The 17654-nt window shown below is 43.3% G+C and overlaps 1 protein-coding gene across 3 annotated transcripts in view; it reads right to left on the reverse strand.

Annotated features, from left to right (window-relative positions):
- The window catches only part of sgsm1b (small G protein signaling modulator 1b), a 20394-nt gene continuing 2740 nt past the window's right edge, over nucleotides 1-17654 (reverse strand). The window contains exons 4-23 of one of the 3 annotated variants that reach the window (XM_035776322.2): nucleotides 15601-15763; nucleotides 15340-15486; nucleotides 10400-10467; nucleotides 9818-9960; nucleotides 9583-9714; nucleotides 9346-9467; nucleotides 9151-9218; nucleotides 8891-9054; nucleotides 7786-7915; nucleotides 5682-5873; nucleotides 5426-5571; nucleotides 5083-5211; nucleotides 4794-4961; nucleotides 4583-4645; nucleotides 2968-4434; nucleotides 2157-2364; nucleotides 1953-2062; nucleotides 1747-1843; nucleotides 1295-1462; nucleotides 1-1051 (exon numbers count right to left, since the gene is read on the reverse strand). In XM_035776322.2, the coding sequence (XP_035632215.1) occupies nucleotides 963-1051; nucleotides 1295-1462; nucleotides 1747-1843; nucleotides 1953-2062; nucleotides 2157-2364; nucleotides 2968-4434; nucleotides 4583-4645; nucleotides 4794-4961; nucleotides 5083-5211; nucleotides 5426-5571; nucleotides 5682-5873; nucleotides 7786-7915; nucleotides 8891-9054; nucleotides 9151-9218; nucleotides 9346-9467; nucleotides 9583-9714; nucleotides 9818-9960; nucleotides 10400-10467; nucleotides 15340-15486; nucleotides 15601-15763 (3974 nt within the window). In that variant the 3' untranslated portion in view covers nucleotides 1-962. Of the gene's footprint in view, nucleotides 1052-1294; nucleotides 1463-1746; nucleotides 1870-1952; nucleotides 2063-2156; nucleotides 2365-2967; nucleotides 4435-4582; nucleotides 4646-4793; nucleotides 4962-5082; nucleotides 5212-5425; nucleotides 5572-5681; nucleotides 5874-7785; nucleotides 7916-8890; nucleotides 9055-9150; nucleotides 9219-9345; nucleotides 9468-9582; nucleotides 9715-9817; nucleotides 9961-10399; nucleotides 10468-15339; nucleotides 15490-15600; nucleotides 15764-17654 lie in introns of those variants that run through there. The other 2 variants (XM_035776321.2, XR_008143250.1) reach the window with 2 other exon arrangements.

Here is a 17654-nt window from a genome sequence, read left to right on the forward strand (position 1 = left end):
TCCAAAATATACTGATTGTTTAATACACAGCAAAGTAATAACAACAATAAACAATTCAAGAATACATTGAAAAAATAAGATTATTTTTCTCATATGTTTGTCGGTATATTTATCTATTGTCGTCAAGCAACAAATCACATGTACAGTGGCCTACGTGTGTGTACATATCTGATATTACACAGTATAGCTACATTGTTATACTCACAGATACTTTTAAATATTAGCCTGTGTGTGTGTTTCAAATAATTGTACAGTTACCATTACAGTACAACAGCAATACACGCAGACATTTAGCCGATAAGGAGAAGATAAGAGACAGATTTAAGCACTTAATACAAAAACACTGGAATACATGGGGGACAATATGTTTGAGATACAGCCAGGGGTTTCAGCAAGTGTTCCTGCGATGTTGGAGAGGTGCAAGCTTTTTGGCTGCACCTTTACTCTGTGAATGGTTCTAACTGATGGGAAGTGTATGAAGGAAATGTACAAACAAGATCTCATTTGGTTATCATATTGAGAATATCCCTGCACAAGATAGCTACATTTAAGGCAAAACAAATACAAAAACATTCTGAAGCAATATGCAAAGAGTTTTTGTTTTTAAAATGGTACATTCACCAAGTGAACAATTACATTTTTTCATAAACTTATTGATTATAATGTTAATTACCTGAAAATAGGAAAGTGCTTTTAGGGACAGACAGAAATACTGCATTGTGCAATTATTGTAGTGTGACAACAGCTTCAGTATGGTTCACCTGACGATTTCAGGAATAAAAATAATGATTGAGAAGCGTGATTTTAAAATACTGACCACTATGTCTGCTTTTGTCAATTGTTGGTTTAGCTTTCATACAAATACAAGTTACGATTTTCAGAATACATTAATTTTGTGACTTTCTCACAATTTTCACAATTTTGGACACTGAGTGAAAGGGGAGGAAAAGACACATGCTGGATCACTTGTTTTCTATGAGAGTCTGCACTTTGAGGACCAAGTCTCGAGCCATCGTTAGGACCTGCGGGATGTTGTGATGCTCAGCCATTTCTGAAGAGGGAAATCAAATCAAAAACACACCGTGTCACTCGAGCCTAGCTGCTTGTGCTGATTTACATATGAGTGTAGTCTATGGAGGTAGCTAGGCTTTTTGCCTTTGTCAGCAAGCACAGTAAAGGCAGTTGGTACCTTCAGATCATACATTTAGCAAGCAAACACTCAGTGACAATGAAATAACTGAATTATCAAATATTCCATTGCATAACAACATCTAACGTCATCGTTTCGCCTCACCGTTGAAGAACTTGATGATGTCAGTGAAGTCCATGTTGTTCTCCAGGATGATGTCTCGGTATATCTCCACCAGTGCCAGAGCGATGAAGAGGACAAAATGAGTGGAGGAGGTATATGTGGCTGCCCAGATGCTCTCCCACACGGAGAACACATCATCATACAACATCTCTGGAGGAAGAATGACACATCTGGTTATATACAGAGTAGGACTATCAGATGTGACCTGCCTGCAGAAGAGTCATGTTAATTAAATAAAAACATTGACAATGACATTTTCCAAAATCTATACAGGTCCTTCATATTGTATACCTTGAACACGATTAATTTAAGTTTTAACATCATCAGCATGAACTATTTCCTCAGGTTCCAATGTGAAATCCCCCCTTTCTGTTCGATTTCATCACCATACAGACAGTGTATGCGGTCAAACACGCCCATGCAGATGCCAGTACCTCGTTTGAAGTCTAGCAGGAACCAGCGGTAGCAGAAGTAGAAGTGAGTGTAGTCTCCATTCATCTGCATCAGTTCAAAGAGCTCTGAATCAAGGATCTAGTGGGGGAAAAAATGGCAAGTGCCTTTCTTTTACTATAATGTAATATCACTGTACTTATAATAATGTGCATGTGTGATTGAGTATGTACATGCACATGTATGGTACCTGGATGAGGGAGCGCATGTTGGCAAAGTGTGAGTCCATGGCCCCTCCATGGGGGAAGTTCTGATTCATCCTCTTCATCAACTCAGAGAAGCAGCTGAAAGCCATGACCTCTGAGACACACATCAACAGCAAATTATTAATCTTATTTTACTCATGGCTGTGAATAATGCAGTTCAAGGAGAGCTATTGCTAATGCAGACTGACCGTCATCCAGAATGACCAGTAAAGGAGCCAGCAGATCACACATGCCCTGGACATAGCCAATCTCCAGATGCTGCCACACATAACTGCACATTATGTTGCGTAGTTTCTCCAGGTTAGCAGGGGTGAAGTACCAGTAGGTTCTGTCACAGCGTCTCACATCCTTATCAATGCGATGCAGGTTGAGCAAGTACAAGTCCAGCTGCTCTTGCTGCACAGAGTGACAAAGGGGACTAAGGTTAGTTAAAGCGGTTCATGTTCAAATGGCTACTGTTTCATGATTCATTCCAGCATTGTGACAGCTCTGTTTGTAGTTGGGTATTTTATTAGGATCCACATTAGCTGTTGCAAAAGCAGCAGCTACACTTCCTGGGGTCCACACAAAACATGAAACATAATATAAAATGACATAATGCAGAGCATCAATAGAAAAGAACAGCTGAAGGACAGAACTCCATACATTTTATAAAAAGGCACATGTAGCCTACATATCAATGCATACACACAAACTATCTAGGTCAAATAGGGGAGCGGTGTTGTGCTGCATGATGTTGCTTTATCTGTTTTTTAAAAAAACCAGCTTTGCTGTTTATTTGAGCAATATGAGATGGAAGGAAGTTCCATGCAACAAGGGCTATATATAATACTGTATGTTTTCTTGAATTTATTCAGGATTTGGGGACTGAAAAAGACCCCTGGTGGCATGTCTGGTGGGATAAGTGTATTGAATGTTGAACCAATTCTTAGCCAATCAACCCCTAAAATCGACAACATGCATTACAGTGCACACAGGTAACTCATTTGGAGTACTTACAGAGTAGGTAGTCCCTGCAGGGGACACTACCACTGGTGAAACCTCAGGTTTGAGTTCACCTGTCACAACCAAAAAGTCAGACTGGGGGTAGAGACTCTCCATCTCAGGCTCCTCCTCAGACAGGGTTGGCTCAGTTCCATCAAGACTGGTGTTGGAGCTTGCATGCAGGACAGGTTCCCCTGAAACAACTCTCCCCAGGGCCAAGAAGGGGGCAGCAGGGGGAGCCATCAGGCCGGACAAGGGTCTTGCCCAGGCCGTGGGAATGTCCTCCATCTCTAAGGCAGAGGGCGAGTCATCAGAATCTAGTGTATCAGGAGAACGCATAGAGTGGGCTGTCACTGTAACACTGGCCCTGGCCTCTAGCTGAGGTGGCTTCAGTACTGGCATGCAAGGTGCATGTTTCTCTGAATCTATGGCAACTGTCATTTCTGCAGCTTTGGTATTGCTTTTCTCAGGGACACTGGCCTCCACAGTGTCTAATGTTTTGGTTTCGGCTATTTCTGAAACCTTTTCTTCAGTACTACCCATGTCTTTCTCACAAACACAAGCTTCACTGGTTTGAGGTGTTTTAATTTTTTGTAATTCAGATTCTGTGATTTCTTCAATGTCAGAGAAGTTTGGGTCCTCTTTTTCAGCAATACCAGCCTCCACTGCTATTGTTGAAGCTTTGTTTCCTTCTGTTAAAGATGGCTCTGTGGCACAGGATGGTTCTGACACTGAGGCTTTGCTCTCTAGTGTTTTATTAACTGTGGCCTCGCCTAGTGGTGGAGCTGGAATATATACATTAGAAACCTCAGTTTCTAGTTTGAGAATATCAGTATTCTCAGTTGCGTACGCAGCTCTCACAGGCAGCTTTGGGTCTTTTGTGGTGGAAACTTCAGACAACCCATTTCCTGCAACTTTGTTTTCAGTTTCAGTATTTCCTAAGGACTTCACGTCTTCTTTGTCAGAACCGCTTTCTTTAACCCTCTCTGGGATTTGTATGATTTCTACCGATTCAGAGCATTCAACCTCTTTACTCTCTGGGGCTTTGGACTCTTGTGTTGGAGCCTTAGGACGCTCCTCCCCTGCCTTGTCATCAACTGTTATCGTGACCTTTGGTTCCTCTGTTGATCTTGAGACAGGGAGATCCTTGGTTAGCTTTGACCCAGCTTGGGTCTCTGCCACTGGCCTAGATGCAGCTCCCTGGGGCTCTGATGGCTCTGGTGATGGCTGAGTGGCAACTGTTTTGACAGTTAAATCAGTTGCAGGAAGTTTTGTTGCAGGGCTGTTGTTGTTTGTGCTTTGGGGCTGTTCTGGAAGACCTGAGCCAACAGAGATTGTTTTGGGTGGGTCTCCAAATTCTGAGGTAATATTTCGGTTGGCCACATCTGGGCAGTCTTTCAATGGAATTTTGGACACCTCTTTGCCTTCCCCTGGCTTCATCTCGGATTCTATCGGATCCACCTCCTCCACAGACCCAAATGCCTGCAACACCGGACAACAGACAGTGAATACCCAGCATTATAAAGTCTCCCTACTATTGTAAGGCACAACTTCACAAGTATTCAGTATTAAGGGAAACTATAATGTTATGTGGTGATGTATTAAGCCCCAGAAAGAAAGCCTCCTGTACCTGTGTGCTACTGCTGGAGTCACTCTGGGCAATCTGTTTCTCTGAACTGGTGCTCTGTGAGGACTGGTGTAGGATATGGGGTCAAATGCCATCCAGGAAGAGAACACCATGAAGAATCATATGTTAGTACAGTATGTTAACCATATGCCAACGAGTCACTAACTCCGTCATGTATTACCCTCATCAAATGGGACAGGTAGGACCCCCTTACATCAGTGCTGATGGTGGAGTCTCGCTGCACTGGTCCTGGTCTTTCCACAGAATTGCACTTGGCTATGGCTTCAGCATGCTTCTCCCCCTCCCTCTGCTTGACGATGGCCTCACAGCCCAGCCACTCCTTCATAGTCTGCTCATAGTAGGCCCGCACCTGCTTATCCACCTACACACACACAGATGAACACACAGGGTCACTGGTATGTAATGGTATTACACATGACCCACCTCCCTCCTTGGATTCCAGAGTTAGTAGTTTTACCTCATGACAATATAACAGTACTCACCTCCAGCCTACGTTTCTGGGTCATATCGAAGTGGTAGTGTCCCAGCAGGAATGGCCAGACCTCCTTGCGTATTGTAGGGGCCACACCACCATAGTACACCATCCGCAGAAGCTCATGCTCATCATACGCCTGAGAAAACGTTGTGAACGTGATTACATATTGACTCAATACAGAAACATACAAGTTCAGTACGATCATCGGTTGCAGTGGAATGTTGATGTTGGTGAATGCAGATACATTCAAGCTGTGACCTGTTAGCTAAGTCATAAAGAGCATGCACAGTCACTGCAGGTTGTGGTTGTGTGTACAGTATGTTTAGAGCAGATTGTACAGTAGATCTTACAGAGCAGTCCTGGAGGAAGCTGCTCCAGACATCCACAGTCAGCCCTCCTCGGGCATCATGAGGCACGTTAGGGTCAATGATGGTAGGGTTGACCAGGGCAGAGAGGTGGATACGAACGGTGGACAGGTGACGGCAGTAGGCAAGCCCTTCAATGAAGAAGTGAAGAAACACGCATGGTTATCAATCCAGCCATAACACGAAGACTATAGCATTTGAATCAGTCTTTCCTAAAGGAATTCATGATGCATGTACTCACAGCCATAGAAAGCACGGGAAATTATCTGGTACTTCATGGTGTCACAGAGGAGTTTCAGGGGAGCCCTGTCCTGGTTGCAGCCGTTGGATAGTGAGCCAACAGGGGATCCGTTCTGAGAGCAGGAGAAACAGGAGGACTTCCTGGGGGTGGGGTGCCACATGTTCACCGCCTGGTCCATCAGCTCTGGAGCCACTAGACACCAAACAGGATCAATGGTATCATCAGCAGGATCATCGTCATCATTGTCATTAGCAACATGATCATCTAGAACTGATGGAGGATTTGGGTGACTTTCTTTAATAATATACACTACCGGTCAAATGTTTCACAACACTTACTCATTCAAAGGTTTCTTAATTTTTACTATTTTCTACATTGTAGAATAATAGTGAAGATATCAAAACTATGAAATAACACATATGGAATCATGTAGTAACCAAAAAAAGTGTTAAACAAATCTAAATATATTTGAGAATATTCAAATAGCCACCCTTTGCCTTGATGACAGCTTTGCACACTATTGGCATTCTCTCAACCAGCTTCACCCCTGAATGCTTAATTAACCAACAGTCTTGAAGGAGTTCCCACATATACTGAGCACTTGTTGGCTACTTTTCCTTTATTCTGAGGTTCGACTCATCCCAAACCATCTCAATTTGGTTGAGGTCAGGGGATTGTGGGAGGCCAGGTCATGTGATGCAGCACTCCATCACTCTCCTTGGCCAAATAGCCCTTACGCAGCCTGGAGGTTTGTTGGGTCATTGTCCTGTTAAAAAAAAACAAATTATAGACCCACTAAGAGCAAACAAGATGGGATGGTGTATCGCTGCAGAATGCTGTGGTAGCCATGCTGGTTAGGTATGCCTTGAATTCTAAATAAAAATCACAGACAGTGTCACCATCACACCACCTCCTCCATGCTTCACGGTGGGAACCACACATACGGACATAATCTGATCACCTACTCTGCGTCTCACAATGACATTGTGGTTGGAACCAAAATCTCACATTTTGACTCATCAGACCAAAGGACAGATTTCCACCAATCTAATGTATATTGCTCGTGTTTCTTGGCCCAAGCAATTCTCTTCTTCTTATTGGTGTCCTTTAGTAGTGGTTTCTTTGCAGCAATTTGACCATGAAGGCCTGATTCACGCTCTGAACAGTTGATGTTGAGATGTGTCTGTTACTTGAACTCTGAAGCATTTATTTGGGCTGCAATTTCTGAGGCTGGTAACTCTAATGAACTTATCCTCTGTGGCAGAGTTAACTTTGGGTCTTCCTTTCCTGTGGTGGTCCTCATGAGAGCCAGTTTCATCATAGCGCTTGATGGTTTTTGCGACTGCACTTGAAGAAACGTTCAAAGTTCTTGAAATGTTCCGGATTGACTGACCTTCATGTCTTAATGTAATGGTGGACTGTCGTTTCTCATTGCTTATTTGAGCTGTTCTTGCCATAATATGGACTTGGTCTTTTACCAAATAAGCTATCTTCTGTATACCTTGTCACAACACAACTGATTGGCTCAAAGGCATTAAGAAGGAAAGAAATTCCACAAATGTACTTTTAAGAAGACACCTGTTAATTGAAATTCCATGAAGCTGATTGAGAGAATACCAAGAGTGTGCAAAGCTGTTATCAAGGCAAAGGGTGACTATTTGAATAATCTCAAATATAAAATATACTTTTTTTGGTTACTACATGATACCATATGTGTTATTTCATAGTTTTGATGTATTCACTATTATTCTACATTGTAGACAATAGTAAAAATACAGAAAAACCCTTGAATGAGTAGGTGTTCTTAAACTTTTGACCGGTAGTGTATATGTATTTTTTTAAAACATGGAAACATTGACAAACCAAGCCAGAAGATAGGGGTGTGACAAAGACAACTTCATGCCCATGCATGGTCTCAAATCCAGGGTAACCAATGTAAGGTGTTCACAGGGCTACAGGCACAGGGGCTGGACAGAGAGGGGCTGAGGGAAGGGCAATGGTCAACAAAACGAACGGTGAGAGAAAAATAAATCATGAAAAAGTATATTATGTACAAATTTCAACAGAAAATCGACATAGAATAAGGAGATCACAAGTGAAATACCAAAGTCTGACGGAGTACCAGGGAGCAGGATCCGGAAGACATAGTCAGTGGCCTCGTCCTCCTCTTTATCCGACACAGACTCCACAGACCCCTGCGGACTCCTCTTCCGCAACTTAGGGAAAACCTTTCCCTGTGGGCAAAGGAAGGTAGTGCACTCAGTATAAGACATTATACATGTTGTTATTATGATGATTCGCAAGAGTGATTCAAGTTGATACCCTAAAACTCAGATCCCCATCATTGAATTGTGATGCAAGACGAGGCTAGATATAATTAATGATCCAGCCAATCTCAAGTCAGTCATCTTTTCCTTTTCTGTTTAAAAAAAACAAACAATTTTTAGTAATTTAGCAGTCTTATCCAGAATGACGTACAGTTAGTGCAGTCATCTTAAGATAGCTAGGTGAGACAACATGTCACAATCATAACAAGTACACTTTCCCTCAATAAAGTAGTTAACAGCAAAGTCAGTGGTACAGTAGTAGGAAAATTACATTTGTATAATTTTTTGGGGGGGGTCCTCGTCTTTGGTCTGCAACTTTCCTTCATGGTGGTTTGAGGACGTATTAAGACCCCACTCACTCCTAGACTCTCTGTGCCACTCCTAGGTTGTATAGTCTTTCCCTGCTCCACAGGGTAATATACCACAACCTTAACAATGGTATATTCTACAGCAGCCTGTAAATTATAGTCTCAGCTCTACTACGATTACCACTTTTATCATCACAACCCCTCTAAAAACTTCCTCATGGGGTTCCCTTTGCTTTGGCAGGTCAGGGTTGATATTATCTACTTAGAGGCTAAATTGGTGGATAAGATCAATGAAATGACAGTGTCAGTGTAAAAGTATCCCTCTGGCAGCAGTGTACAGTACTAACACAGAGATCAGAGTTACCCTCAGTCCAACAACATCCACTCTGCTATAGATTAGTTGTTTCTAATGCTACAAGAAACAACTATCATACCATCACGTTTCAATTGGTTTAGTGGATGTGGACATAATAGCTACAGTAAACATTCATTGAGATCTGAATCATTGTCATGAATTCCAAATGTGAGGGTTATATCTGGTGCATGTTAGGACATGTCTATGTTCCATGCTGACCTTTCCCCTCTGGGACCACAGAGGGGGGTCGAGTTGTCCGTGTGGCAGCAGGCCTGTCTCCAGGCAGGTCAGGAACTGGAGCAGGTGTCCTCCCCGGGGGAACCGCAGCGGAGGCCTCTGGATCCCATCCTGACTCACCAGAACCACTGTTCCACCACTGTCCACTGGGAAAAAACGTGAATTCAAGGTCAAGAAGACACACACAAACACATGGATACAAAGATATATGCCTACATAATTAAAATAGGTTCCTCCTGTACCTTGCTGATGGCAGTGCAGATAAACAATCTCCTCCAGGCGAATAGTCATGGCAAAGTCCCAGTAAACACTGGGAAAATCAATATGAGAAATTGCTGAGATTTAAACAATATCCAATTATATAAATTGGCATGTCCTTTGTAGACACCTATGAGTGTCAGAATAGGTTTCTTTACTGTGATTTGATATTACATTACCTTTTTTCAGTGTCATCTGCCACAGTGCCATTCATGAGCTGGTTGGGGGTCCATTTCAGGGTCATGAGATCTGCAGTCTGGTGGAGAGACAGGTACCCTGGGATAGACTCCATATCATCCCTCTGTAGACCAAGACAGGAGATTTGTAGAAAGCATTCCTTGCTGTTTAAACAGTGATGAAAAGCAATGCCAAGTCCTTTAACACGCAGAGAGAGAGACACACACACACATACACACCGGCTGCACCAGGACATTGTTCTTGCCAAACAGCAGTGTAGCCCTGTTGTTCTGATGGAGGGACTCAACGTAATCCCGAGCCCACAGGATGGGCCTGTCCTCCATACTGCCACTGGACTGCCTCTTCTGGATCTATTAGAAAATATCATTGTATTCGAGACCATTGGACCATTTTTTATGCATCATATATTATACACACACATCATTCGTTTAAACACATAATCCACACACTGACCAGGGCAGGTCGCCTGGAGGGGGAGTCCTGGCGACAGTGGCCACTGTGGATGCGGTGTCTCTGGACGAGCTCATCAGCAGAGGGGTCTGTCCAGAAGTGGTCGGCTGTCTTCACCTTAGTGTACTCCAGAGCACAGGGGCCGACTGCAAGGCATAAGGGCAAGACAACACTGAGATCCACAACAGTTTTCATGTAGAAAGGTGTAGTCACTATTTCTAACTTCTAAAGCACTGTACTGAACCATAACCATCCAGAGAGAAAGTTAGTGTTACCAGCAATGTCAATGTTACCCTCACAGTAGAAGGTAAATGCACTTGTCTATTATAAGTGTGAGTACAAAGTCAATTTGGAGTTAGTTACCAGTATGTTTAACTTCAAAACCACATAATTATGGCCTTATCTGAAATAAGGCAATTTCCACTGTAAAGCACTAGTCTCCAATGTCATGTTAACCTACAGACTATCTCAGATGGAGTCAAATTCACTGTAATGTGCCATTCAGTGTGCTATTTCTTATCTTATCAGAGATCTGTCCGGCCACATCCTGGCAAGAGAGGCCATAAGAAGAGGTTCCATCAATACCTAACAGAGAGGCAAGGATTGGTCCATCCACAGGATCCATTAGAATGGCCTCACTGTCATAGAACGTACTGGAAAAGAGAAAATCATGTTTCCTCAAAATGGTGCAAGAAGAACCATTGCTGCATGTTCACTGAAAAGCGACTAGAAGTACAGATGTCAGATCTTAATTTGACCCGTTTAATTGCAGCAGGAAAATAATCTTGCAGCAGGAGGATTTGAATATCTGAAGAAATATTTAGAATGGCGCCAGGGGGCAGCTGGAATACATTGCAGTACCGTACCCACTTTGTACCTTAGACTGGAGGTCCACTGTGCCCCGGTTCAAGTAGTCTATGTAGGCTATGTGCAGGCTACAGCGCATCTCGTGTTTACTCAACTGTGTTATTATATGTTCAAGGTAAGTCATAATGCTGCCCTACAGTAGGCTACACCTTAACTACAGCCTACTGTATGTAGCCTATCAAAACTAATTGCACACATAGGCTTATAATATCATATGTAAAGACGTGATGAAATTGAGAATAGTGAGGTATCCTACGGAATGGAGTGCAATGGTGGATGAAAGAGTGACTCAGATTGTAAAACCCCCAAGAATTTAGGAACCCAGAGAATACATGTGGGTGTATATATATGAGAAGATCATAGCATTCATATATGTATGTGTGTGTGAAACACACACACACACACACACACACACACACACACACACACACACACACACACACACACACACACACACACACGTATCTATTGCCAACAAGGGTTTTGCCACCAAGTACTAAGTCATGTTTTGCAGGAGTCAAATACTTATTTGCCTCATTAAAATGCAAATCAATTTATAAAATTTTTGACATGAGTTTTTCTGGATTTTTTTTGTTGTTATTCTGTCTCTTACTGTTCAAATAAACCTACCATTACAAGTATAGACTGATCATTTCTTTGTCAGTGGGCAAACGTACAAAATCAGCAGGGGATCAAATACTTTTTTCCCCCTCACTGTATATGAATGCTATGATCTTCTCACATATGAGATATTGCCTCACATGCTGGTCAAAAGCATGGCTAAAATCTATCCAAACCTGTACACCTGAGTTATCTGTGGTTCCTCATATGTAAGACGACAGCTGATGATAGTGTTGTTGTTGTTGTTAGAATGATATATTATTGGATGTGATGTATTGGTATGTTGTGTTGTTTTAGTGAGTATGTGTATTGTGGCTGAGTAATTGTCCTTAGCTGCACTGGCACCCACGGGTGCAAATTATCTTTTGGCTAACCCCGCCACATTTAAATGGATGTTGCATTATTGTAATATTGATTAATGTGCATTGTCCCCTATAAATAAATATATATATGTATGAATGTGTGTATGAGAAAAGAGAATATATATATTATATACATACTGTTGATCTGGGGGGTGTTGGGGTTTTAAAATCTGCACCATTTCACTCCATTCCGTAGGATATCTCACTATTCTCAATTTCATCTCGTCTTTACATCTGATATAAGCCTGTGTGTGCAATTCGTTTTTTATAGGCTACAGTAGGCTCTGGTTTAGGTGTATTCATTTTGATAGGCTACAATAGGCTGTAGTTTAGGTGTATTCGTTTTGATAGGCTACAGTAGGCTATAATTTAGGTGTATTAATTTTGATAGGTTAGAGTAGGCTATAATTTAGGTATAGCCTACTGTAGGGCTGCATTTCAGACCGTGTCATAGACCACACCGTGTCATAGACCAATATCTATCTTGTGTTAAGCTATATAAAATGGCAGTTGTTGATGTGTATGGCTGCATTTCACATAAACTTATGTACATTGTGTACATTGAATGTTGCAGTAAAAGGACCTATAGGTCTACAGTAACAATAGGACATTTATTCGCTGAAACTCCCGTACGGACTCGGGAGAGGCGAAGGTCGAGAGCCATGCGTCCTCTGAAACACAACCCAACCAAGCCGCACTGCTTCTTGACACAATGCCCATTCAACCCGGAAGCCAGCCGCAACCAATATGTCAGAGGAAACACTGTACACCTGGGATATGTTTCGTATTGCGTTAGACAACAACATTGACGAATACGCTGATTCGGTGAGCGAGTTCATTAGAATGTGTGTTGAAGATGTCGTTCCCATAGCAACGATTAAAACATTCCCAAACCAGAAACCGTGGATTGATGGCAGCATTCGCGTGAAACTGAAAGCGCGAACCACTGCTTTTAATCAGGGCAAGGTGACCGGAAACATGACCGAATACAAACAGTGTAACTATTCCCTCCGCAAGGCAATCAAACAAGCGAAGCGTCAGTATAGAGACAAAGTAGAATTTCAATTCAATGGCTCAGACACAAGAGGTATGTGGCAGGGTCTACAGTCAATCACGGATTACAAAAAGAAAACCAGCCCCGTCACGGACCAGGATGTCTTGTTCCCAGGCAGACTAAATAACTTTTTTGCCCGCTTTGAGGACAATACAGTGCCACTGACACGGCCCGCAATTAAAACATGTGGACTCTCCTTCACTGCAGCCGACATGAGGAAAACATTTAAACGTGTCAACCCTCGCAAGGCTGCAGGCCCAGACGGCATCCCCAGCCGCGCCCTCAGAGCATGTGCAGACCAGCTGGCTGGTGTGTTTACGGACATATTCAATCAATCCCTATCCCAGTCTGTTGTTCCCACATGCTTCAAGAGGGCCACCATTATTCCTGTTCCCAAGAAAGCTAAGGTAACTGAGCTAAACGACTACCGCCCCGTAGCACTCACTTCCGTCATCATGAAGTGCTTTGAGAGACTAGTCAAGGACCATATCACCTCCACCCTACCTGACACCCTAGACCCACTCCAATTTGCTTACTGCCCAAATAGGTCCACAGACAATGCAATTTCAACCACACTGCACACTGCCCTAACCCATCTGGACAAGAGGAATACCTATGTGAGAATGCTGTTCATCGACTACAGCTCGGCATTTAACACCATAGTGCCCTCCAAGCTCGTCATCAAGCTCGAGACCCTGGGTCTCGACCCCGCCCTGTGCAACTGGACTTCCTGACGGGCTGCCCCCAAGTGGTGATGGTAGGCAACAACATCTCCACCCCGCTGATCCTCAACACTGGGGCCCCACAAGGGTGCGTTCTGAGCCCTCTCCTGTACTCCCTGTTCACCCACGTCTGCGTGGCCACGCACGCCTCCAACTTAATCATCAAGTTTGCGGACGACACAACAGTGGTAGGCTTGATTACCAACAACGACGAGACGGCCTACAGGGAGGAGGTGAGGGCCCTCGGAGTGTGGTGTCAGGAAAATAACCTCACACTCAACAAAACTAAGGAGATGATTGTGGACTTCAGGAAACAGCAGAGGGAACACCCCCCTATCCACATCGATGGAACAGTAGTGGAGAGGGTAGTAAGTTTTAAGTTCCTCGGCGTACACATCACAGACAAACTGAATTGGTCCACCCACACAGACAGCATCGTGAAGAAGGCGCAGCAGCGCCTCTTCAACCTCAGGAGGCTGAAGAAATTCGGCTCGTCACCAAAAGCACTCACAAACTTCTACAGATGCACAATCGAGAGCATCCTGTCGGGCTGTATCACCGCCTGGTACGGCAACTGCTCCGTCCACAACCGTAAGGCTCTCCAGAGGGTAGTGAGGTCTGCACAACGCATCACCGGGGGCAAACTACATGCCCTCCAGGACACCTACACCACCCGATGTCACAGGAAGGCCATAAAGATCATCAAGGACACCAACCATCCGAGCCACTGCCTGTTCACCCCGCTATCATCCAGAAAGCGATGTCAGTACAGGTGCATCAAAGCTGGGACCGAGAGACTGAAACACAGCTTATATCTCAAGGCCATCAGACTGTTAAACAGCCACCACTAACATTGAGTGGCTGCTGCCAACACACTGACTCAACTCCAGCCACTTTAATAATGGGAATTGATGGGAAATTATGTAAAATATATCACTAGCCACTTTAAAAAATGCTACCTAATATATAATGTTTACTCACCCTACATTATCCATCTCATATGTATACGTATATACTGTACTCTATATACTCTATACCATCTTTATGTAATACATGTATCACTAGCCACTTCAACTATGCCACTTTGTTTACATACTCATCTCATATGTATATACTGCACTCAATACCATATATTGCCTATGCCGCTCTGTACCATCACTCATATATATATCTTTATGTACATATTCTTTATCCCCTTACACTTGTTTCTATAAGGTAGTAGTTTTGGAATTGTTAGCTAGATTACTTGTTGGTTATTACTGCATTGTCGGAACTAGAAGCACAAGCATTTCGCTACACTAGCATGAACATCGGCTAACCATGTGTATGTGACAAATACAATTTGTTTTGATTTGATTTGATTTGACCTGGTCAGCATGCACTGTGCCCGGCTCGCCACAGGAGTCGCTAGTGCGCGATGAGACAAGAATATCCCTGTCGGCCAAACCCTCCCTAAACCGGACAACGCCCCATGGGCATCCCGGTTGCGGCCGGCTGCGACAGAGCCTGGGCTCGAACCCCAAATCTCTGGTGGCACAGCTAGCACTGCGATGCAGTGCCTTAGACCACTGTGCCACCCGGGAGGCGTGTCTGCTGCTTTTAGTTTGAGCGAGTGAGAGAGGGGGAATGATTTTGATGGCTGGCACTGCTCTGAAATGACTGGACTGTTCCCACATGGAGATAAAGAGAACTGAGGATTTTCAGTGAATGTATGTAAATCACAAGCCCCATTTGAAATTTCCTGATGCGCAGGGGGAAAAAAATGTGACAAAAGAGTGATCAAATTAAGATCGGACATCTGTAGTATACATATTGTGCAGCTACGACTGTTGGTATTTGTAAGATCAAACACAATGTCAGACTTTCAGCTGGAATCTGATCTGTTGATTGATTAGTAACCTGCTGTTCTCCACTAGGTACATGACAATCTTGTCCAGAAGCTTCTCCATGAGAGCAGTGCGGATCCACAGGTTCCTCAAGCCCTGAGGGGGGAGGTTGGTCAATCCGGGTTGCTTCTGAACACTGCCATTATTTAGTTGAGCCTGTCTGCTGGAGAATACAGAGAGAAGTGTTTGATACCCATTTTGTATTCATTTATGGCATATTGGTGTGCGTGGAGGGGGGCTTAGGAGTAATGACTAGTCAAGATCAATGTCTTACTTGGTCTCGATGAGCTGCTCTAGTTCCTGGACCTTCTGACAGAGTTCCTCCGCCGGGGTGAAGCTCTTCCCCACCTTCATGAAGAGTGCTGCTACCTTATTACTGCAAAGGAGGCCCGCTGCTCGCCTCTTCAGCCCATGGAGCACACATGCCTCCACTACAGCTGTAGACACACGGAAACACATAGTATTGAATATACAGACACCAACAGTACACAAAGAGTTTGGTTTCAAAACCAACTTTCCCCAAAGCGATATTCATTAAGCTATGATTGCATACACTGTCAACAACAAGTAAACCACATGCAGAGTTTGCTAATTAGATTTTCAGGCACAACCAGTGAAAACCCTTGGACAGTCTGAGTGCAACTGCAGGGAAGCAGAGACGGGTTAGAGGGAAGGTGCAGGTGGCTCTCAGCAGGACCAGAAATAGACTAAAAACTGACAAACGATGTTTACTGTTGCTAGGATATCCGTGGATGTGTAGAGGTGTAGTATCAACACCTTTGCATAGTGTCTGCTGTCAGTTAAATTTAACACAGATGGACCTACATATCTCTATGGCTGTGGCCGGTGCCAACCTAAAATCAAGCTGTGTTCGGTTGAGAACGTGACCGTACACACTTTGGGGTAGTAGGAGGTGGCCAGGCTTGACATTTCAACACCACAGGATGATGCCCAATGTCACTTGCTCTGTAAATGTCAATGTAGTCATGAGACAAATTAATTTAAAAAATGTTCTGACTCAGATTTTTTAATGTGAAATTAACATAACACCTATGGCATTTACCTTCGTACAATTCAACCAGCAATAATCCACCTACTTTTGACTCCATAATCTTACTGCTGTGCTCTTAATGTAACAATAATCCTATGTGTCACATCACAAGTGTGAAATGTGAGGCTGTGACACCAGAGTGGAGTGGAGGACAATTGTGAAGAGATTACAAAGCACTAGTTCAAACCAACTGTAATTCTTTAGTTGACGGAGAATAGCAGCACTGCTCGAGTCTGCGATGAGAGAGAAAGGTGCTCTTTCCTTTTCATTTTGTTATTAACTTATATTTGTACTATATTTTCAAGCATAGCAATTCCTAATAGAGGTAGTGTAAACATAATTGTCGGTGTCATCATTATTATTGTCTAGCTCCCCTACCCATTCCCCAAACTACCTTGTGTCAGTATGTGTGATCTCCAATCAGCAGCGTGGTCTGGGTCACTGTGTGTCCAGCCCCCGTACCCTTTCCCAACCACTGAGGAGATTCCCACTTGCACTTTGCAGAGTATTGCTCTATGCCGTGACAGCAATAGATTGGTATAGTTTTGTAATTTGTTAACTACCAGTTGCCCTTTTCTGAGTATTGATAAATGTTTTTCTATGAGAGAGGGCTCACCCTTCATTTTTACCCATTTGTGGTGTTTCAGTAAATAGTCTCTTAGCTGTAAATAGCTAAAGAAATCTGACTTTGGCAGATGGAAGTCTGAACTTATTTCACCGAATGATTTAATTTGGTTGTTCTTCAAGACTTGGTGTACATATTGCAAAGTAAGTAATGACCACCATTTGGAGACCTGAATCGATTGATAATGGGGAAATATCTGTAAGATCTGCAGTACCAGTTAGAGATGATATACCCATAGGCAGATGGAGACTTTTTAAAACTTTCCTCCAAAACTGGAGCGTATGCTTTGACCATGGGTTCTTACTATCACGGTCTGTCCTCTTACCCAAGTAATCATTGGTTGCAATTGGGTGGCCCAGAAGTCCCACCTACCTTTTGGTAGGTGCTCTTTGGAGATAAGGTTACTTTCATCTCACCAAAAAATATTATGCATTTCTTGCCACGATCTCTTACTTCTTTTTATCCACTCTACTCTGGCTCTTATTACAATAGTAATGGTCTTCGGTCAAAGATGAGAAACCAAGCAGGTAAGTATCTGTTACACATACTGGAAGCCAAGCAGTCATTCATTTAAATCAACACTTCGACCTACCCAGACCAGCTATGCAGCTAGGCTAACCCATCAACTATGGCATGCACCCTCCCTCCCATC

The sequence above is a fragment of the Oncorhynchus keta genome, chromosome 9 (assembly GCF_023373465.1).
Source record: "Oncorhynchus keta strain PuntledgeMale-10-30-2019 chromosome 9, Oket_V2, whole genome shotgun sequence".
Lineage (NCBI taxonomy): Eukaryota > Metazoa > Chordata > Actinopteri > Salmoniformes > Salmonidae > Oncorhynchus > Oncorhynchus keta.